This window comes from Oncorhynchus clarkii, chromosome 10 (assembly GCF_045791955.1).
Source record: "Oncorhynchus clarkii lewisi isolate Uvic-CL-2024 chromosome 10, UVic_Ocla_1.0, whole genome shotgun sequence".
NCBI classification, from domain to species: domain Eukaryota; kingdom Metazoa; phylum Chordata; class Actinopteri; order Salmoniformes; family Salmonidae; genus Oncorhynchus; species Oncorhynchus clarkii.
Window position 1 is genome coordinate 62,574,641 of NC_092156.1, and position 24,571 is coordinate 62,599,211.

Consider the following 24,571-nt stretch of genomic DNA (forward strand, 5'->3'; position numbering starts at 1 on the left):
TGGTGGGAGTCTGTCAGCAAGTCTGTATTCTCCTTCAGGATCTCATCTAATGCCTAGTGACTGGGTTCATATAAGGGCTTAGACCTGGGTCTAGCCTTACTCAGTTACCTCAGGGGTACCCCACAAATACAGACAGGGTCAGGGTGGGGTTTCACCACAAGAGGTACCTAGCCTATAACACAGCACACAAAACAACAACACCCAAAACAATGCCTAGAGGAGGGAGCTCAAAGACAAACCACCTGAGGGTGGTGGCTCCTGCTCCTACCCCCTCTGGTGTCATTGGGTCACAATGTGGGAGGCCGAGCGTTAGGATGGACGGAGACAAGCCGTAACGCCTGCCCCACTTGTGGGAAGCGCTTTTCTAAGGTGAACTTTGTGAAGAGGCACCAGACTGTTCACACTAAGGAGAGGCCCTTCAATTGTAAGCTGTGTTACAAGAGCTTCTCCTTCCTGAGAGATCTTCAGACACAGGGATGTCCACAAAAGGGGAAAATTGTATTAGTGTGGCTTGCATTTCGCTGCACCTGCAATAACATTCTTTGAAGTGTCCTGGGGGTAAGTGTTTTTTTTCCATTATTACTACGTTCCTCAGTTGAGCATCTGGATATGATCACATTCTCACATGATACAGACATGTTGTTTGGTGTGCTGGCATGGCCAAAACACTGTCATGTTATTGAATTGTAACACTATATTTCCCCTCTGAATGTAGTTTTGCCTACAGCCTATTCATAAAACACACATTTTTTATAACACCTTTAGAACAAGTCAGGTCTGCTGAGAAGACATGTATCCAGTGTAAAGCATAGCAGGATAATTTGCGACAAACCTTTACTTGGCGATACTTCCTTAATTCCCAACTTGGAAGATAACCCATGTCTTCTAAACTTCCATGGCTAGTTGCAGGTGGTTCATTGGAATTTAGAAAACTGTTTTTAAATTAAATAAAATTGAAAACCCTGAGCAGTCGACAAATGGTGAACTCTCAGAAATTAAACCTGACAAAAGTGAAGATGCCAACCAATAATATCCTTTCTCTTCAGTAAAGCAGAGGCCAGGGATTAATAAAAGCAGTGGTAAAAAAAAATGGCAAGAGTTGTGGAATAGGGACGGAAAGGGAAGACACCTGTATAAGATCTAGGAAAACGTGAGGGCAGGGAGTTCCTCGGCTCGAGAGGTAAACGTAATCACAAGGCTGAGACTGGGACTCATGAGACTCAACAGCACTTAGAAATTTGTAGGGATACATCCAACTGGGAAGTGTGATCACTGCCAGGAGGAGATTGAGACAGTGGACCAAATTATATTTCAGTGCCATCTTTATTGGAGGGAAAGGGACTATTTGTTATTAGGAATAATGGTATTGAAGATCCAAGTTTAATTGAATTGTTATGAAACCCTTAAGGTGATATTGTATTTGAATGATGTATTCCATTTCCTTAAGGGGAAGGCCGAGTTTAATTGGGTAAAGTTCAATTTGAGACATTCCCTGTCTCTGTTCCACACTCCAGTCCAGTTGGTGGCGGTAAGGCATTACTAAAAGTTGGTTGCCAACCGCCATTTCAGAACCAGTGAAGAATAAGTTTAAACGGAAGTGACCATGAACAACTTCCATGTTAGCGTTTAAATTGTTGTTATTTAGACGTTTATTTACACATTGGAACTCAAAATATGACTCTTAACTGCACATTATAACATAATTATCCCAGGTAGCCTAAGTCGCGTTGGAGACGGGACTTGGTTGATATTTTATCAAGGTAACATTAGCTAGCTGCTAATGTTAGCTAACAATGGCTAACTGTATGGTTTTTCACACTCAAATAGCCTCCATTATGGAGGTTCTAGCGAATGCCGCCGTGGTAGAGGTCTGCAAACTTGTAGACGACGACTATGCAGTGTTTCGTTTGGAAATAACTCAAAGCCAGAAAGAAAACAGGGTATTGCGGAGGAAACTACAGCTACTGGAACTGAAGGTGGCACGGGAGCGTGCAGAGAGGACAACGCCAGACCGCGTCCTCGCCAGTTTCCCCAGTAGTGTCAAGTCCCTCGACCGATACAGAGGAATGGCAAGAGGTACATTTTGCAGAAGGCCTGTCGCACCGTTCACATCTACACCTTGTGACTTTAGATGTGTTAACCAGAATTGGGTCTTAGTCAGTTTTTGGATAGAATCACATTACTTAACTAACTTGCAGAAAGACACTATCAAGTTTCTTGATTTACTATGATTTACTCATTGAATACAAGATGCCTCGAACATAACAATCGATCTATAAGTAGTATATTAAGAAATTATGTGAAACTTTACCTTACATTCTTGCCAATTCTAGACTGTGTCAAAACTGTCAATATTGTACAATGTAGCATTGACGGTACCTAACCATCTCTTTCCCCCAATCACTCTCTCAGGTGAAGGAAATCTCACTGGAGGCTACAGGAGCTTTGTGAAGCCAGCGGAACACAATACATGGAGAGTTGACCAACCAATCACTGTTGATGAGGAGAGTGGAACCGCAACCCAGCATGTTATCGTAATAGAGGTTAGATTACAGTACATAAAATGCTCCCAGTTTATTTCAGAAAGGCTCCCCTCAACAATTTTTTGCTTACATACTGGGATGCTACCAGTATCGTGATACTCATTAGTATTTAACTTATTTAGGAAAACAGCACACATTTTTGGAAACAAACATAATTAAGTTGTCATCCAGTCATATCTATTTATTTTTCTAGCTATAAAACAGACAATATTTTACATACAGCAGGTTTTTAAAAGGACCAAAGAGTTTAGTCTGCTTGGTGTTTTCATTTTTCCCTTGGGAAAAATATTGCTATACTGGTATCCTCACAGGCCAGTGTTAAGGTAATGTGCATTGTGTAACAAAAAAAGTAATTTGAGCACATACAAAATCGCAGTCTAAAAGGCAGAATTTATATTTGACAACAAAATGGGAAAGCTGTCTTGACTTTGGCTGTGTTATTTATTGGAAACCAGCGCAATCATCCAATGTAGAAACCACTCTGTCATTTCCTGTTTGCTAAAATTCTACACTGTTCATTCAATGTGGGGGGGAAAAAAAAGAGCACTGAATAGTGTAGGGAATCATTGTACCATCTAGTTAAAATAACAAAAAATATAGTTTTTACATCTGGTTGACTAAAACCGAAAGGCTCAAGCTCAAGGAGTCTCCATGTTACATGGAAATGGGATGCAGGGGAGGGGAGAGATTGTTTTGAATGTAGCCTAGTGCTGTTGCAATTCATCTAGCTTAAACATGGGGGAGAGATTCATCTGTAGAACCTTTAATTTTGTCACCTATTTAATATTTTGTTTTAGTCTTCAAGAGGTGATGATATTAAAACCAAACAGTTATAACATTTATTTAACAATCCCTTAAATGGCACGCAGTTGTCAATGGTTTTAGTGGAGCTGTGGGTCTCCTTGCCTCACAGCAGGTAAATCGAATTCTCTGCACCTTATTTTATTGATAATGGCCTATTAATGTGTAGTTTTAGTCAGTCATTTTAGTCCTATTTTAGTCACTAGTTTTATTTAACAGTTCATACAAACCTCTAACTTAATTTCCATCATGCACATAATAAACTCAGAAAAAAAAGAAACGTCCTCCCACTGTCAACTGCAATTATTTTCAGCAAACTTAACTTTTTTAAATATTTGTATGAACATAAGATTCAACAACTGAGACATAAACTGAACAAGTTCCACAGACATGTGACTAACAGAAATGGAATAATGTTTCCCTGAACAACGGGGAGCTCAAAATCAAAAGTATGTCAGTATCTGGTGTGGCTGCCAGCTGAAGTGGACTGCACCAGATTTGCCAGTTCTTGCTGTGAGATGTTACCCCATTCATCTACCAAGGCACCTGCAAGTTCCAGGACATTTCTGGGGGGAATGGACCTAGCCCTCACCCTCCAATCCAACAGGTCCTAGACGTGCTCAATGGGATTGTGATCCGGGCTCTTCGCTGGCCATGGCAGAACACTGACATTCCTGTCTTGCAGAAAATCACACACAGAAAGAGCAGTATAGCTGGTGGCATTGTCATGCTGGAGGGTCATGTCAGGATGAGCCTGCAGGAAGGGTACCACATGAGGGAGGAGGATGTCTTCCCTGTAACGCACAGCACTGAGATTGCCTGCAATGACAACAAGCTCAGTCCGATGATGCTGTGACACACAGCCCCAGACCATGACGGACCCTCCACCTCCAAATCGATCCTGCTCCAGAGTACAGGCCTCGGTGTAACGCTCATTCCTTCAATGATAAACGCAAATCCGACCATCACCCCTGATGAGACAAAACCGCGACACGTCAGTGAAGAGCACTTTTTTCCCAGTCCTGTCTGGTCCAGCGTCCGTGGGTTTGTGCCCATAGGTGACGTTGTTGCCGGTGATGTCTGGTGAGAACCTGCCTTACAACAGGCCAACAAGCCCTCAGTCCAGCCTCTCTCAGCCTATTGTGGACAGTCTGAGCACTGATCGAGGGATTGTGCATTCCTGGTGTAACGCGGGCAGTTGTTGTTGCCATCCTGTACCTGTACCGATCCTGTGCAGGTGTTGTTACACGTGGTCTGCCACTGCGAGGACGATCAGCTGTCTGTCCTGTCTCCCTGTAGAGCTGTCTTGGGCATCTGCAATTTATTGCCCTGGCCACATCTGCAGTCATCATGCCTCCTTGCAGCATGCCTAAGGCACGTTCACACAGATAATCAGGGACCCTGGGCATCTTTCTTTTGGTGTTTTTCAGAGTGAGTAGAAAGGCCTCTTTAGTGTCCCATGTTTTCATATTTGTGACCTTAATTGCCTATCATCTGTAAGCTATTAGTGTCTTAACGACCGCTCCACAGGTGCATGTTCATTAATTGTTTATGGTTCATTGAACAAGCATGGGTGTTCAACTTCTTACGGCTGAAATCCCATTAACAGGATCGATATGACAACAGCCAGTGAAAGTGCAGGGTGCCAAATTCAAACAGAAATCTCAATTAAAATTCCTCAAACATACAAGTATTATTCACCATTTTAAAGATAAACTTGTTGTTAATCCCACCAGTGTCCGATTTCAGAAAGCATATCATGCGATTGTTAGGTCAGCACCTAGTCACAGAAAAACACAGCCATTTTTCCAGCCAAAGAGAGGAGTCACAAAAAGCAGAAATATAGAGAAAATTAATCACTAAACTTTGATCATCTTCATCAGATGACACTCAGGACTTCATGTTACACAATACATGTATGTTTTGTTCGATAAAGTTCATATTTATATCCAAAAATCTGTTTACATTGGCGCGTTATGTTCAGTAATGTTTTGCTTCCAAAACATCTGGTGATTTTGCAGGGAGCCACAATTTACAAAAATACTCATTATAAAACATTGATACAAGATACAAGTGTTATGCATGAATTATAGATAAACTTCTCCTTAATGCAACCGCTGTGTCAGATTTCAAAAAAGATTTACGGAAAAAGCACACCATGCAATAATCTGAGTACAGCGCTCAGGCGCCAAAACTGGACAAAACTGATGAAAAAGAGCTTCATGTCAAATTAAATTAGCCTCATATGGAATTCTCGTCTGGTCACATTTTCGTAAACTAAAATAAAAAGTAATTTGTAATAAAGTTTTTTCCCATTATGGCATAGTTTTAGTATTGTCACATCCCTACTTACATGTACATCACAGGAGGTTGGTGGCACCTTAATTGGGGAGGACGGGCTCATGGTAATGGCTGTAGTGGAATGTTATTGAACATGTGTTTGATGCCATTCCATTTGCTCCATTCCAGCCATTATCATGAGCCGTCCTCCCCTCAGTAGCCTCAACTGATGTACATCGTCATTTATTTGCCATAGGGGAGCTTGTGAGACATCCTTACGACATTGTTATCCATTTCTACTCATGTACCCTTAATAAAGTCCTCTCTTCTTGTCAGTCTGCAGATTCAGAGGCTGCAGGTCCTGAAGGATTGTCTCTGGTCAAGCAGGAGAGGACTGAAGGAGACGACCCACAACACAGCAGAGACATCCAGACTGGAGCAGCGGCTGGAGTGGCGCCCCCTGTAGCTACGGACGACCTCGCCACCACGCCCCAGCCCAGGACCCGACGCAGCATTACGGAGGTCAGTGGAACATCGAAGGCCGTCCTCAAGTCAGAGACAGACACGGAGACTTTAACTGTAACACAAAGGCTCTCACGCACAGGATCTGACCACAGATCAGACCCAGAGAGACTGGGACTGGGGCCACTGGGCTCTCCTCCTGCTTCAGGCTCAGGGTATTTACCGGTATTTCACCAGAGCCAGGGGACTGTTAATTCCCTTGGAGATGGTGATACGTTAGACACTGGTGGTGATGATCTGTCTTGTTCTTACACTACAGAGACGGAACATGTCAACATGCCCTTGGGTTTAGAGACCCAGACTGATCTGTCTAGAGGGGACTGGAACCGGTACAGTAGTAGTGTATACTCTGAAGGGTTCCTTGATAAGAAAGGGGAGGGTCTGGTTGTAGATGAGGTGACTGTGAAAGTGGAGGGCGACGTTCCTCCCACATGGAATGCAGATCATCACCTAGGAGACGGACACTCACAGAGCAGAGATTTCTTAGACTACAGGGAAAGCTTCGAGACAAATCCAAATGTTGCGACCCACTCCCCTTTACACATGTTCAGGGATCGCAACCCAGTGTCCACGTCGATGGGGCCTTCCGATTCACACGGCCGCATCCTTTTCGATCAGGTATTGAACTCAAACGACAGTGCTAGAGCCCAGGTTCAGGAAAGGGGAGCAACATCAGGTAATAGTAAAGAGAAGCGGTTCCTCTGCATGTTCTGTAACAAAGGCTTCAGCTGCCCCCAGAAGGTGGAGATCCACCAGAGGGTCCACACAGGAGAGAAGCCCTTCAGCTGCACACAATGTCACATGCGCTTTGCGGAGGCAGGCACCCTAAAGAGGCACCAGAGGGTCCACACAGGGGAGAAACCCTTCAGCTGCCCCCAGTGTGAGAAGAGGTTTTCCCACCAGCACCATCTGAAGAGGCACTTGAAGGTCCACACAGGAGAGAGGCCGTTCGCCTGTACGGACTGCGGGAAGATGTTCTCAGAGAGGAGCTACCTCAGGATACACCAGCAGAAAAACCATTCCACTCTATAACATAGAAAGTAACTATTATATTCGATAGCTTCTGACGTTTAGATCAAATCTTGCATTAAAGACAATTCATTTTCATTGTCAGCAGAATGGATCCATAGATGCATTTGGAATAACAAGAGTAACAGATTTCAGTGTTTAAATGTTCCTGGGTAGAATATTACATCCAGACATTGTGTGATATATAAGGCATATATGTAAGCCTAAGAAGTCTGTTATATATTGTGTTTGTACTATGTAGGCTAGAGTGCCTTCAAAGTACTCAGACCCCTTTTTCCACATTTTGTTGTGTTACAGCCTTATTCTAAAATGGATTTAAAAAATCCTCAATCTACATACAATACCCCATAACCACAAGTTTTTTAGAAATTTTTGCAAATGTATTAAAAATAAAGACAGATACCTTATTTACTTAAGTATTCAGAACCTTTGCTATGAGACTTGAAATTGAGCTCAGGTGCATCGTGTTTCCATTGATCAGCCTTGACATGCCTACAATTGAATTGGAGTCTACCTGTGGTAAATTCAATTGATTGGACATGATTTGGAAAGGCGCACACCTGTCTATGTAAGGTCCCACAGTTGACAGTGTATGTCAGAGCAAAAACCAAGCCACGAGTTCGAAGGAATTGTCCGTAGAGCTCAGAGACAGCGTTGTGTAGAGGTACAGATCTGTGGAAGGGTATCAAAAAATGTCTGCAGCGTTGAAGGTTCCCAAGAACACAGTGGCCTCCATTATTCTTAAATGGAAGAAGTTTGGAACCACCACGGGGATGTTTTTCAGCGGCAGGGACTGGGAGAAAGATGAACGGAGCAGAGTACAAAGAGATTCTTGATGAAAACCTGCTCCAGGGTGCTCAGGACCTCAGACTGGGGTGAAGGTTCATCTTCCAACAGGACAACGACCATAAGCACACAGCCAAGACAAAGCAGGAGTGGCTTCGGGACAAGTCTCTGAATGTCCTTGGAGTGGTCCAGCCAGAGCCCGGACTTGAACCTGATCAAACATCTCTGGAGAGACCTGAAAATAGCTGTGCAGCGATGCTCCCCATCCAACCTGACAGCGCTTGAGGGTCTGCAAAGAATGGGAGAAACTCCCCAAATACAGGTGTGCCAAGCTTGTAGTGTCATACCCAAGTAGACTCGGCTGTAATTGCTGCCAAAGGTGCTCAGCAAAAATGTTAACTATTTTTGCTTTGTCATTATGGGGTATTGTGTGTAGATTGAGGGAAAAATACAATTGAATAAATGTTATTATAAGGCTGTAATGTGGAAAAAGTCAAGGGGTCTGAATATTTTACAAAGGCATTGTATATGATGTTCACAAATGCCTATTTCATTACCTCCATTCAGCTAAGGTTTTTCCCCCAAAGACACTTTTAATGAGAAAGGGAATGCAGTGTATCATGGAGATTTGTAGTTGAGACCTGTATATGTGTGGATTACATATGGTGTATTTAAATCTTGTTTATGTTTAATAAACACAAAGTAAGTTTTCATTCTAAGCCCTTGTTCAAACACCCATCACCCACCGAACAAAAAATGTCACTGTCTTTGGAAGAGTGGGGCTAGAGTGCCGTCTGAAACCATCAAGTACGCCTCGTCTAAATGTTGCCGATAGTTCAGCAGCCTCTGCCACTCTTTCGGCGTGGTGCACGTGAAGCACGCCTCTGTTTCATGCAGAGGGCGCCAGAGTGCTGTTCTTCCACTCGGGAGAAATGGTATTGCATATTAAGGTATGTTAATTACATGCTAATGAAGGTTGCTCCACACTCACAACGGAAGCACAATCATGCACAGGAGGTTGGTGGCACCTTAATTGGGGAGCACGGGCTTGTGGTAATGGCTGGAGCGGAATCAGTGGAATGGTATCAAATACATGTGGTTGATGCCATTCCAGCCTCCTGTGTAATCATGGTCTCGGATCTGCAGGTGGAGGACTTGTGTGACTTTTGTTAAGCCTGAATTTGACCCAAAACCAACAAGGAAATTTACTGCAGTGTTGAGGGGTTGTATGAAACCAATCGGTACATCAAGCAAAGCTCTTAACCGTGTCAGCCTGTTCTTCATTTCTATTCAGTTTAACTCGCCATAAGTTTGGCGTCTGAACTGTGAGTAAGACATTTTTCTCATTGTGACTCTTTAGTATACATCTCACCCTATTCTGCATGAACACGACAGTGTGTTATCAATATACACCTACTAAATGAGAATGTTGCCAGAGGGGGATGGCCGCCCTTTTACGGGCTCCTGACCAATTTGCATTTAACTTTTTTTGTACGTAATGTTTCCGCTATCGTTTCCTATGACCGAAAATAGCTTCTTTTACCTCAGAACAGAAATTACTTAGCTCGATCTGGCCAATAATTTTTCTTTAAGGAGTCAGACACAAAGGATATACTATTCTTCCTGGACCAGGCCAAAATCCCCATCATTCGTAATTAGAGGGGTTCCAGGGGTTGGCGAGTCAGATTCCTGGTGAGACTGCGTCGACGAGTGTATAATCCGCCTTTACTCTACTTGCGAACGTGCAATCACTGGAGAATAAACTGGATGAGCCCCGTTCGAGACTATCAACAAGACATTAAAAACGATATCCTATGTTTCACAGAGTCGTAGCTGAACAAGGACATGGATAATATACAGTTAGCTGGATTTTCCGTGCATCGGGAAGACAGAACAGCAGCTTCCGGTAAGACCAGGGGGGGTGGTCTGTGTCTCTTTATTTATAAAGAGAATTGCACACGACACACACATGGACATTCCTGCAGTCACCATGCTAATTGCATGTTCCCTCAACTTGAGACATTTGTGGCATTGTGTTGTGTAACAAAATGGCACATTTTAGTGGCCTTTTGTCCACAGCACAAGGTGCACCTGTGTAATTGTGCTGTTTAATCAACTTCTTGATATGCCACACCTGCCAGGTGGATGGTTTGGCAAAGGAGGAATGCTTACTAACAGGGATTTGTGCACAAAATCTAAGAAATAAGCTGTTTGTGCATATGGAACATTTCTAGGATATTTTATTTCAGCTCATGAAACATAGGACCAACACTTTACATGTTGTGTTTATATTTTTGTTCAGTGTATATATTCTTCGTAGCTGTCTATTTACAACCACAAACCGCTACTGGCACTAAGACAGCACTCAACAAGCTGAAAACGGCCATAAGCAAACAGGAAAATGCTGATCAAGAGGCGGTGCTCCTAGTGGCCAGGGACTTTAATGCAGGAAAACTGATCTGTTTGACCTAATTTCTTTGAGCATGTCACGTGCAACTAGGGAGGGAAAAAAACTCAGCTACTCCACACACGGAGACGTGTACAAGCTCTCCCTCACCATCCATTTAGCAAATCTCACCAGAACTAGCCTAATGATTCCAGTTTACTAGCCAAAACACATCGGAAGTGGTCCGATGAAGCGGATACTAAGCTACAGGACTGTTTCGCTAGCACAGACTGGAAGATTTTCTGGGATTTCTCCGATGGCATTGAGGAGTTTACCACATCAGCCACCGGCTTCATTAGTAAGTGCATCTACGACATCGTCCCCAGTGACCGATTGTATAGATCCTAACCAGAAGCAATGGATTACAGGCAACATCAACAATGAGCTAAAGGCTAGAGCTGCTGCTTCCATGGAGCGGGACACTAATAAGAAATCCCACTACGCCCTACGACGAACCATCAAACAGGCAAAGTGTCAAGACAGGACTAAGAGAATCCTAATTCACTGGCTCTGACGCTTGTCGGCTTACAAACTATCAGGGATTACAAAGTGAAACAGCCACGAGCTGCCCAGTGACGCGAGCCTACCTTCTATGCTCACTTCGAGGCAAGCAATACTGAACCATGCAATGAACTAGCTGTTCCAGGTGACAAGTTTGATCACACTCTCCGTAGCCCATGTAAGACCTTTAAACAAGTTAACATTCAACTTTCCCACCTAGTCAAAAGTAACACCTATGTGAGAATGCTGGTCATTGACTACAGCTCAGTGTTCAACACTACACTGCCCTCCAAGCTCATCACTAACTAAGGATCCTGGGACTGAATGTGGTCCTGGGGGCAACAACACATCCGCCATGCTGACCCTCAACCCCTTAGGGGTGCGTGCTTAGTCCTCTCCTGTACTCCCTGTTCACCCACGACTGCAACTCCATCGAAGGCCTGATCACAGACGACGATTAAACAGCATATAGCAGTGTTACTCACAATCTTTTGTAAGGGGGACACTGGATTGAGACAATCATTCAGAGGGCCGCACAGATCTTTAATTTGTACTTTTCTTACAATATCAATTCAGAGCAAAATCAGAGCAATAGAGCACACACAACTGATTTGATGTACAGCACATCACAAATATATACATACACACATAAAATAGGCTACATCACATGTATATGACCCATATTAAGTGTTACCTCAGTAGTTGGATGAGTGAAAATGTCCCTTCTGCCCCTTGACTGAATTCATTCTAAATTTATAGTCTGTTGCTATCCTTGTGAGGCAATACAGGTGTGCATTGGTCAGTCTGTTTCTCTGTGTTTATTCCAGCACGGTCAGGACAGAGGGCTGTGATGACTGGGGTCAGAGATAACACTGGCACATGAAAGGGGTTCTCAATGAAGTTGAACAACTTGTACTCCTTGTATCTTGAATCTTGACTGAAACTTCAGCTCTTCCAACACAGGCACAAATGCATCATAGCTAAAATATTGCAGTATGTCTGGGTTGGATGTGGTCACTGCTCTGAGTTTTGGGAAATTAACAAACTGTCAGGTATGAACAGTGTGGTGATTTTTATTTTGAAATGCTGTGACCACACACAGCATTTTGCCAGAAGTTTTAGCTTTTGCTTGGAGCTGGAGATTCACCGTGTTCAGGTGACGTCAGTTAAAAAAGCCAGCTTTAATATCCACTGTGGATTATCCAGTTCTGGCTCCTCTCTCTCCTTGCAACAAATACACGGATTTGAGGGAAGAGAGAGGAAATCTTTCCAAAACTCTGCCACGAGACCGCCATCTCGCCTCACTGAAATATCAAGTCGCCTTATTCTGTCTGGTATTCCTCCAGCAACTCGAAGAATTGCCGGTGTTTCAGTGCCCTCGCACATAGGCGGAAATCCCAGGGGGGACGGAGGGGACACGACCCCCCCCCAACCTCTGAATTTTTTTTGTCCCCCCCATTATATCACTGTAAACATAACTATGTAATTTCAATAATATGCAATGAAAGCACTTGTGCTGATTAGACACTTAATAGTTTGTTTTTAAGTTTCAAAAGATTGCGACCCCCTTTGCCTCACAATGGTTTGACCACTGCCAGTTCCTTATCTGGCAGGTAACAGAGGGTTCGTATCTACTGTCTGAAAGGCACTCAATGCACGTAACTGACGTGAGGTTAATCCAATCAATCGCGCCATAGCAATGTTGTTGTTTTTTATGTTGGCAGGGTTTATACACACATTAGCTGAATTTGCAGAGCTAGCGGGCAAACATGAACTATTAAGCTAGCTAGTACCTATTCCATTTATGTGGCGTCGTCAAAGATGGAATCTTTGCCATCGTCAGTTTATTCCAAGATCAGCATGCGGCTGTAGTGCTTCAAAGTCCCTGCGATAAACTGAACTCCCAACTGAACAGAACTACACTCTCTTCTACCATTGTCTTAAATATCTTTAATGGTCTCGTAACAAAAGCTAAATTGTCGCTATGGGACTTTGAAGCACATGTGTGCCGATCTTGGAGTAAACTGACGATAGCAAATATTATAGCAAACACCACAGAAACAGAATTTGTGCTCGCTAGCTTTGGAAATTCAACTATTGATGGAAGCCAGCCAATATGAAACAAACTATATTAAAATGACAAAAGGTTGCAGCATATGTTGTGTAAATGGTGAACTCATACAGCTGTCAACTCTTGTCACTGCAATCCGTTTCACATTTGCTAGCTACCTTTTAGATCGAAGCCCATATAGAATGATAGAAGCCCATCTCCTACTGTAAATAACCTACACACACTATGTGTGTGTGTGTGTGTAGCTAGCCAGCCTGCCAGGTAGAAAAATGTCAGAAAAAAGTAGAGTATTTTTCAGTACACCAAAACGCAAAGCAAGAACCCTAGTAGCCTAAGACTAGTTGATAAAATGTTCATTAGAAAGAAGTGAAATGATAATGGAAATGTTTCACAATGATGTCATTAGGCAGATCAGGCAACAGAGGGCACACAGACAGCAGAGCTGGGGACAGATGGGCAGGGACAGACTGGCAGAGACAGGGAGTCTCAGGTAAGTTTGTTGAGTCTTTGTTTGGCAACATTATGAAAGGTTCTCCATTTTTTTGACTTGTAAAATAGGGACATAATTGGAAAAATGCCATGGATACCCCCACTCTCAACTTAAACTGGTGACTGAACTAAGATTTGTTTTAAAGGCAATGGTATTGATTAATTGTGTAGTTTTGGGTACCGGTAGTTAGGAGTACAGCAAACACCTTATTTATTTTCTAGGAGACAGACTGAGGCAGTGAGGGTGGTGAAAGGGAAAGAGCCAAGGAGAGAGACTTCAGAGGACAGTGTCACAGCCACGGCAGGACCAGGTGTCAACCTTGTTGCCAGCTGCACCAGTATAGGGGACAGTGGCACAGCCACGGCAGACAAGGTGTCAACCTTGTTGCCAGCTGCACCAGTATAGGGGACAGTGGCACAGCCACGGCAGACCAGGTGTCAACCTTGTTGCCAGCTGCACCAGTATAGGGGAGGTGGCACAGCATTGTTCAGTTACCTCAGTGATGGCACAAAACCATATCAGCCACACCCGCAATTTATAGAACCGCACACTCTTGCCAACAGAGTGGTGACATTTCAAGAGAGATGGTTTCGCAATTTCCCCTGGCTACATTATAATCCACCAATAAAAGGAGTGTTGTTTTCACTGTAGCCAAGGGTTTTCAAGCCAGCCATCTTTTGGCCAAAGAGCAGATGCTGCCTTCATTAGTGCAGGATTTAGGAACTGGAGAAAAGCCATTGTAAAATTCACAGCACATCAAAACTGCCAAACCCACCGCCACTGTGTAACTGTAACAGCACACCAGCTAAATCCAATCAGTGTCCAGTTATCCAGCGGGTGGGGTAAACAGCAGAAATGACGAAAGATACCTTGCACTGTATGAGAAAGCAACAACATTGATTGACTCCATTGAATCCATTGAGACACACTCAAGACGATTTGCTGGCAAAGCAGTGGATCACTATAGGGCAGAATTTTTTTAAGTGTTGGATGGTGTGGAGGTTCAGTTTGGCGACAGTTTTGACCAGGACAGTCTAAACATTCTGCAAAAGTTGGAAAGAGTGCTTCTCACGGGGGAGTTGGATGAGTCTCTAGATCAGTACCCTGAGCTAAACATAGATTCTCTTTCAGTGCAGTTGCCTCTCTTTCGCAAAACAAATACCCCTGTAGCAGTAGTTGAGAGGCAGCAAGAGGTCCTCAGGGGGCTTCCAGTGGAGGTGAGGGGGTTGGTTGACCAAGTTGAGGTGCTGATCAGAATTTTGTCTGTAATGTACATAAAGACAGGCTGGACAGTCTTGAGGGAAAATATCTGCCAGCAATTTGTTGGATCCATTGAAACCCTCAAACAAATGTTCGGTTCTTTTGTTCAGTAGTGTGTATAGCAGTGGTTCTCAACCTTTTTTGAGTACTGGAACGCCACCATATTATGAGGAAAGGCAGGCAAGGTTTTGAGTGGTCCTCAGGGACCTCCACCCCCTCTATATTATATGTAAAGTTAGTGGAATCCTTGTGCTGCTGAATACATTCATTACACTTTTATTTCATGGACCCCTTGCCATTACACCAGGGACACCTAGGGGTCCACATACCCTGTTTGAGAACCCCTGGTGTATAGTATGATATTTGTTATTTTGTTTAGTAGTTTTTCGTACATGACAGTACACTTACTAATTATTTCTTTAATTTAAAATTGCATACTTTGTGACATACTTGTCCATAGCTGTTGTTTGAAGAGTTGAGACACTGACTGAACAATAACTAAGTATTTTGGTTGATTTGTTTGGGTTTTTCATTGAAGTAGTTATTTTGCTTTTAGAACTGTACTTATTCTGAGCATTTTGTTCTTGTAAAGATGTTGTAATAGACTCAAACCAGTGGCACATAATTAATGACTATATAAATGAATAAGAAAAAGATAAATAAAAAAAGGTCAGTTCAGTGCGGAGACCAACTTTGTGATGGTTCTCAATGGAGATTCTTTGAGATGAGATCGCACCATGTTCATTGTATTTATGAAACCTGCACCCATACAGTGTACAGTACCATTACCACCTACTGGCCATGCTTGGTATTGCTGGTTGTAAATACAAACACCTGCATACATACTGGACTGATAAGGAACACTGCTGTAACTATTATTAGTAGTAGTATTATAATGATTTAAACATTTTAACAAGTTGGGACAACCCTTCAGTTAACTACTGTACCTATCAATTATCCAGTAGTAGTAGTAATTATGGTTCTTCAATATTCATTTAACATATTACAACGTAGGCTGTGTTACAGCACTACTTTTGGTGTCCCCCCTCAGGAATTGCTCTTGAGAAAATGTAATGTAATTGTCCCCTCAAGTTGATTTCAAATTTTCGCCCCTGCCCTCGCAATAATAATGTTCACCATGCGCACAACTTGCTGCATCACATTTTGTAAGTCAGTCTTTGAGTTTAGCCACAAGTGCTTCACGATGAATGATACAATGAAACGTAACAAATTCGGGAATATCATCTCTTTCTCATCAGGCCTCTGAGTCCCTTCTCCTTCCCTCGCATGTTTGGTGCGCCGTCATTGCACACAGATGCCAGATTTGACCAGTAATATTATTATCAGCAAAAAATATGACAATGGCTTTCAGAATATCCTCTCCTCGTGTTTGTCCCTGAAGGGGCAGTAAACATAAGTTCCTCTCTGAACGACTTGTTTTAAGGGAAGCGGACCCAAACACACAATTGGGCAATGCCACTTACATCAGTGCTTTCGTCAAGCGCAATACTAAAACACGACGCCACTGATGTATCAGTAATCACTTGCTTACCGATGTCTTCTATGCGTCTTATGGTCGAGTCTGAGAGTTGCAGTCCCTTAATTTGCTTTAAAATAGCTCCCTTGTTTGTGAAACCAGCATACAATATTTTGGCTGAGGCCAAAAAACATTTTGACAATCTCCGCCGCCTTGTTTCTCGCGAGTATCCAAGCAATCGCATATGTTGCCTCTGTCGATTGACTGCCGTTTGAGCTAGTTCCATCATGCAGTACAAAACAATACTTCTGTCCATTTCTCTTGGAACTTTGTTTTTCTTGAATCGACCGTATCCTTCTCTAAGCCACCGGAGCCACGTTAGCTAGCTGCATTTCCCCACCGCCTTCTTCCCGATTTACCTGGTTCTCCAGTGGTTGTTCATTCAATAGCTGTCACATTATTCTCCAGCTCCTCTTCCTCATTTTCATTGTCAATAGATTTACGTTTCTTTTACAATAAGTTGATCCATGTCAACCAGACTGCAACATTAGCTAGTAGCAAACTAATGTGTCGATCACTGTAGCTGAGCAGTTGCCTTCTATTTCGGCCTTTCTGTTCAACAGCTGCGCTATACTGCCATCTATCTGCCGTCCAGGGATATATATATATATATTCAATGAAGTGATTCAGGCCCGCATTAAACACATTGAATTGAAATTGTATCAATATTATGTATTATGAATGGAAAATCACCGCAAGCTGCAAATTAAGGGGCCTGCGGACCGGACCGCGCAATGAGTACCACACCTATAGGGAGGTTGTTAGAGACCCGACAGTGTGGTGCTAGGACAAAAACTTCTCCCTCAATGTGAGCAAGACAAAGGAGCTGATCGTGGACTACAGGAAAAGGAGAGCCGAGCACACCCCCATTCGTATTAACAAGGCTGTAGTAAAGAAGGTTGAAAGCTTGAAGTTCCTTGGTGTCCAAACACACTAACACAGTTGTGAGGAAGGCACAACCACACCTATTTCCCCTCAGGAGACTGAAAAGATTTTGAATGGGTCCTCAGATCCTCAAAAAGTTATGCAGCTGCACCATCGAGCGCATCGTGACTGGTTGCATCACGGCTTGGTATGGAAACTGCTCGGCAGCAAGACCGCAAGGTGCTACAGAGGGTAGTGCGTACAGCCCAGTACATTACTGGGGGCGAGCTCCCTGACATCCAGGACCTCTATACCAGGCGGTGTCAGATGAAGGCTACCCAAGTCAGACTGTTCTCTCTGCTACCTCAGGACAAGTGATACAGGAGAGCCAAATCTGGGACCAAAAGGCTACCCAGACTATTTGCATTGACCCCCCTTGTTTTATTCCGATTTTTTCAAGTGTATGTCTGTATCACCTGTCTCTTCCAGGAGGAGGAGGGTCTGGAGGTGCTGCTGGTGAAGGAGGAGGGCTGTGAGGAGGGTCTGGGGAACCGTGAGGGGACCATCGTCATGAAGGACAACCAGACTACACCTCCTGAACCCACAGAGGAACCAGCTGAGCAGAACAGGACCACACACAGTCTCACTGAGGTGAGCCCACTGAACTACTGTTTGAATGGTACTAGGTCAGAGGAGTGTTGATCTAAGATCAGTTTTGTCTTGTAGATCATAATTAATAAAATTATATGGACAGATCCTTTATTCAACTAGGCAAGTCAGTTAAGAACAAATTCTTATTTACAATGACAGCCAAACCCAGACGACCCTGGCCAATTATGCGCCACCCTCCCGATCACAGCTGGTTGTGATACAGCCCAGGATTGAACCAGGGTCTGTAGTGATGCCTCTAGCACTGCAATGCAGTGCCTAAGACCGATGCGCCACCCTAGATTGGCACTCCTACTATGAGACACTTTCTGGATACCAGCCCTGGTCTTGACATGCCTTTGAAAGATCCAATTCCAACCCAAATAGTGTCAACTAAACCCAACCTTATTTCTTCTTGCAGTCAGTAAACAACATGGAGGATAGGAAGCCTGATCTGCTGCTGGTGAAAGAGGAGACAATAGAAGACGGACCAGAGAGCATTGACCTGCTGAGTGGACTAAAGATGGGGGAGCAAGGTAAGGGCGACATACTTTTGTGTATGTATAGTGTATGTGAGGATTTTTGCTATTTCAACCACACCCGTGGCTGACCTAAGATCACCAGGCGCAATGCCAAGCGTCGGCTGGAGTGGTGTAAAGCTCGCCACCATTGGATTATGCATAGTGCCAAGTGTAACGTTTGGTGCAGGAGTACTAATGGTCTGGGGGTGTTTTCATGGTTCAGGCTAGGCCTATTAGTTCCAGAGAAGGGAAATCGTAACGCTACAGCATACAATACTAAACGATTCTGAGCATTCAACATTGTGGCAACAGTTTGGGGAATGTAATTTCCTGTTTCAGCATGACAATGCCTAGTGCACAAAGCGAGGTTCATACAGAAATGGTTCCTCGATCGTGTGGAAGAACTTGACTGGCCTGCACATACAGTTGAAGTCGGAAGTTTACATAGGTTGGAGTCAAACTCGTTTTTCAACCATTCCACAAATTTCTTGTTAACAAACTATAGTTTTGGCAAGTCGGTCAACTTTGTTTATGACAAGTAATTTTTCCAACAATTGTTTACAGACAAATTATTTCACTTATAATTCACTGTATCACAATTCCAGTGGGTCAGAAGTTTACAAACATTAAGTTGACTATGCCTTTAAACACCTTGGAAAATTCCAGAAAATCATGTCATGGCTTTAGAAGCTTCTGATTTTGAGTCAACTGGAGGTGTACCTGTGGATGTATTTCAAGGCCTACCTTCAAAGCCAGTGCCTCTTTGCTTGACATCATGGGAACATCAAAAGAAATCAGCAAAGACCTCAGAAAAAAATTGTAGACCTCAACAAGTCTGGTTTATCCTTGGGAGCAATGAAGGTACCTTGGAAGCAAAGCCTGAAGGTACCACGTTCATCTGTACAAACAATAGTATGCAAGTATTAACACCATGGGACCACGCAGCTGTCATACAGCTCAGGAAGGAGACGCGTTCTGTCTCCTAGAGAGGAATGTACTTTGGTGCGAAGTGTAAATCACTCCCAGAACAACAGCAAAGGACCTTGTGAAGATGCTGGAGGAAACAGGTGTTACGTTCCCCAGATTATGTGTTGTAGTTTGTGTATTTACATGTGTTAATTTCAGGAAATGGCTTCCTGAAATCCCTCAAGCAGCTGATTGGTCGACTCCAGGGCTAATTGGAGAGCTGACCCCGCCCCCTCGTCAAGACACAGCTGTCTCCAGTTACACATTCATTCTGAAGCTATATAAAAGCCAGTGTTCTGTTCAGGGGAGGGAGATTTGCTGGGAGGTCATTGCAGAGAGATTTTGCTAGAAGTTGATTTTGATGGGAAGTTGGTATGTTTTGTTGCTCAGGTAGAGCTTAGTTGATGTCCTTTGTTTGCTTAGTTTGTTTGTGAAATTGTTTAATATTCTGTTTCATTTGTTCCCAGGGGGGAAGGGGAAGGCACCTTGGGAGTGCTTAGGCAAGAGGCCCGCGGGCATACATATACCCGTAGTATATTCATTGTCTAGGCACACTAGGTAAGACCTGGGCGGACCAACCCCTGTATTTTGGTTAGGGCACCAGGTGGTGCTAAATTAGGTAAGTAGTGGGTAGGCAGGTAAGATAGGAGAGGGGGCTTTGAGATTTACTTTCTTTGCTTTGGTTCCGTCCAGCCCCTTTTCCCCATATTACCGTGTAAAGGAATAAAGTCCTTGTAAAACGGTACCACATTCTGCCTGTTGTCATCCTTACTTGCACCTACAGTCCATACCTTTTTCACTTCACGGAGAGTTTAGTTGTAGCAGGGTGTTGCGTTCCCTCTTCATAGAGGCGTGCGTAACACAGGTACAAAAGTATCTATATCCCACAGTAAAAGGAGTCCTATATCGACATAACCTGAAAGGCCGCTCAGCAAGGAAGAAGCCACTGCTCCAAAACCGCCATAAAAAAAGCCAGACTACGGTTTGCAACTACACTTGGGGATAAAGATCGTACTTTTTGGAGAAGTCTCCTCTGATCTGATGAAACAAAAATAGAACTGGTCGGCCATAATGACCATCGTTACGTTTGGATGAAATAGGGGGAGGCTTGCAAGCCGAAGAACACCATCCCATCATGTTGTGAGGGTGCTTTGCTGCAGGAGGGACTGGTGCACTTCACAAAATAGATGGCATCATGAGGTAGGAAAATTATGTGGATATATTGAAGCAACATCTCAAGACATCAGTCTGGAAGTTAAAGTTTGGTCGCAAATGGGTCTTCCAAATGGACAATGACCCCAAGCATACTTCCAAAGTTGTGGCAAAATGGCTTAAGGACAACAAAGTCAAGGTATTGGAGTGGCCATCACAAAGCCCTGACCTCAATCCTATAGAACATTTGTGGGCAGAACTGAGAAAGTGTGTGTGAGCAAGGAGGCCTACAAACCTGACTCGGTTACACCAGCTCTGTCAGGAGGAATGGGCCAAAATTCACCAACTTATTGTGGGAGGCTTGTGGAAGGCTACCTGAAACGTTTGACCCAAGTTTAAATTGTTTAAGGCAATGCTTCCAAATACTAATTGAGTGTATGTAAACTTCTGACGCACTGGGAATGTGATGAAAGGAATACAAGCTGAAATAAATCTCTACTATTATTCTGACATTTCACATTCTTAAAATAAAGTGGTGATCCTAACTGACCATAGACAGGGAATTTTTACTATAATTAAATGTTAGGAGTTGTGAACAACTGGGTTTAATTGTATTTGGCTAAGGTGTATGTAAACTTCCGACTTCAACTGTACAGTGTAGCCCTGACCTCAACCCCATCGAACACCTTTGGGATGAATTGGAACGCCAACTGCAAACTAGGCCTAATCGCCCAACATTGGACGATTTAAAAAAAAAAAAAAAAAAAATGTTTAAATAACAAAATAATAATAATAAATAAAATATAAAAAAATCCCCTAGAGGAAAGCCTTCCCAGAAGAGTGGAGGAGGGGGGTGGGGGACCAGCTCCATATTAATTGCCCATGATTTTGGAATAAGATGTTTACGAGCAGGTGTCCACATACTTTTGGTCATGTAGTGTACATAATAAAAGGGAAAGTTCATACTTTTATAAAGTGTGTTTTATGTAAACATAAGTTGTATTGATTAAATTTTATGAATTAAGAATAAATAATAGCATCCACGTCTTCGATTAGGCAGCCCCCCCCACCCGCATCTCTCTGATTCAGAGGGGTTGGGTTAAATGCGGAATACACTTATCAGTTGAAGGCATTCAACTGACTGAATCAGAGAGGTGTGGAGGCTGCCTTAAATCGTCATCCACGTCTTCGGCGCCCTGGGAAAAGTGGGTTAACTGCCTTGCTCTAGGGCAGAACGACAGATTTTTACCTTGTCACCTTTCGGTTACTGGCTCAACGCTCTAACCACTAGGCTACCTGCATAGATATACTTCAATGGGAATAGTGATGCACCTTGCTATTATTTATTCTTCCTTCTTAAAATTAAATTAATACAACTTAAGTTTACATTTTTTTTTAAACACAATGTATGAACTTGATCAGGTAATTGACAAAAAAAACCTAAATATATAGCATTTTCTCTGCCATGGTTGTAAAGTCTATTTTCTAACCTTTTCATGTAGGTTGTTGGCTGGAGGCTAACAGAGGAGACTGGGCGGCCAGCTTGGATTCCCAGACCCAGATGGGTGCAGCCAAGGGCCCAGGGGACAACATCACTGAGCAGGCCAGGACCAGAAGCGACATAGTGGAGGTCAGTGGCTGGGACAGCGTCCTCAACTCTGGGCTGTGGAACAACACTGTTAACCTCAACCAGAAACCGACAGTGGAACACAAAACAACATCCAAACTTAGTCTCCAAGACAACAGACTGGCTGAGACTAGTCTAAGGCGTAGATTTGGTCCGCGGGGACGAGGTGATGTAAGTATGCAGCGAGAGCGAACAGATACAGACTTCGCTAGCAATGCTCCGTCCTGCTCCTATAGTTGTGATTCAGAGAGACTGATGGCAACTCAGGTTAACCCCCCAACAGGTGCTGCCTTCAGCCTGCCTTCTATAGGATCTATCAACTGGAACATGGACCCTGTGACAACACAGACACTCCCTGGCCTTCGTCCTCCTCAAACTCTCCTAATGTTAAACCAGAACTCAGACAATGCCAGTGCCTCAACACTAAATGGCTATACAAGCTCATTGACAAATGAAAATAGTAGAGATGGAATCAGTAAAGGTGATATCGCCATAGAGAAGCGCTTCCCGTGTTCGTTCTGTGGGAAAGTCTTCAGTTTCTCCAAACAGGTAGAGATCCACCAGAGGGTGCACACGGGGGAGAAACAATTTGGCTGCCACCTGTGCCGAGCCAGTTTCTCTCACTCGTTCAGCCTGAAGAGACACCAGAGAGTCCACACAGGGGAGAAACCGTTTAGCTGTACCCAGTGTCACATGCGCTTCGCCCAGGCTGGTGACCTGAAGAGGCACCAGAGGGTCCACACAGGAGAGAAACCCTACAGCTGCCTCCAGTGTGAGAAGAGGTTCACCCGCCAGGACCAGCTGAAGATGCACCTGAAGGTCCACATGGGAGAAAGGCCGTTCGCCTGTACACAATGCGGGAAGAGGTTCTCAGAGAGGAGCTACCTCAGGATACACCAGCAGAAAAACCATCCCACTCTATAACATGGGAAGTAACCATTCCTCTTGATAGCTTCTGATGTTTAGATCAAATCATGCATTAAAGACAGATTCATTTTCATTGTTGTCAGCAGAAAAGAGCCACCGATGCATTTGGAATAACAATAGTAGCATATTTCAGTGTTGAATATTCCTGGGTAAAATATTGCATTCAGACATTGTATGAGCCTAAAAAGTCTGTTACATAGTGTTTGTACTGTGTAGGCTATATATATGATGTTCACATTCATTTTATTATTTACCCTTAAACTTAATGAGAAAATGAATGCAGTTCATCAAGTTCATGCTGATTTATTTTTTATTAATATTTGTGGTTTTCATGTGGTGTATTTAAATCTGTTTAATAAACACAATGGGACTTTTCATTAAGACTTTATATGAGACTCTAATATGCGTCCCATCTGATCTCACCTTATTCTGCATACACATCAGCTCTTTACCATACTTACTGAAATATCTACACACACATCAAAATAGTTCAGTCGCGTTTGTCTGAGGAATTCTCACTTATCATAGCTGACTCATTTACCCACATCACATGTATGTCCACCATAATGTCATTCTGTAACTACAGTATAGGACTAGATAGATAGGACTAACATAGTGGGGGTCGGTAAACACGCCATGTTGAAAGTGTGTTTATCTGAGGGAGTGTATGTCTGTGTAATCTGTATCACCGCTCTCTTCCAGGAGGAGGGGTGTGTGGAGGGTCAGGGGAACCCTGAGGGGACCATGGTCATGGGGGACAACCAGACTACACCTCTTCATGAACCCACAGAGAAACCAGCTGAGCAGGAGCTACCTCAGGATATACCAGCAGAAAATATATTTATTTCATATAGCACTTTTCATACAGAACCTACCACTTTTAAAAAACAAACTAAAACAAATTCAGGGAGCTGGCAGTTCATGGAAGAGGGTCACAGCTAGATGACAATGCAGTTCAGTAAAGGAGTAGCTTGACTGGAATCGGCGTTGATGGTACAGGGAGACATCAGTCAGACAGGCCCGGAGCTTTATCAGGCACATCTGTCTCTGCAGTACACACCTCCTCCTCCTCCTCTGTAGGTAGGCTGGAACATCCACCACCTCGGTGATGCATCGGCAGCAATAAGTGCCTGAAAGACCACCACACCTGGGCAGTAATCGGCAACAGTCTCCTATGAGGCGAGCCTCTGTCATCCCCTCACACTACTGTTGGTTTTGGATGTAGTAGGGAACTGCATGATGAGGTGAACTGAGGAAATAATTAGTATACTGATGGTTGGTGGGATGGAGTCTGACAACCCTTTCCTGTTTGATTTGATTAGGATCCCCATTAGCCGATGCCATTGGTGACAGTTGGCATTAATGGGGTCTGACACATAATGAAAAATATATTACAGACAAAATGTAGTGTGCATGATTGTTTGCATTATCAGTTGTACATACAGTACCAGGAGTGGCTTCCGTCTGGCCACTAACATAAAGGCCTGATTGGTGGATGTCAGTACATATAGTGCCTTCGGAAAGCATTCAGACCCTTTGACCTTTTCCACATTTTGTTACGTTACAACCTTATTCTAAAATGGATTCAATAAACAATTTC

At 43.5% G+C, this 24,571-nt stretch overlaps 1 protein-coding gene across 1 annotated transcript; it reads left to right on the forward strand.

Annotated features, from left to right (window-relative positions):
* The first annotated feature begins 1,596 nt into the window (after positions 1-1,596).
* LOC139418971 (uncharacterized) lies at positions 1,597-23,354 on the forward strand. Its single transcript, XM_071168769.1, has 6 exons — positions 1,597-2,076; positions 2,413-2,543; positions 5,961-6,146; positions 17,620-17,781; positions 18,200-18,314; positions 21,920-23,354. Exons 1-6 carry the CDS (start codon positions 1,794-1,796, stop codon positions 22,966-22,968), a joined length of 1,926 nt encoding a protein of 641 aa, XP_071024870.1. The 5' UTR covers positions 1,597-1,793; the 3' UTR covers positions 22,969-23,354.
* Positions 23,355-24,571: the final 1,217 nt, after the last annotated feature.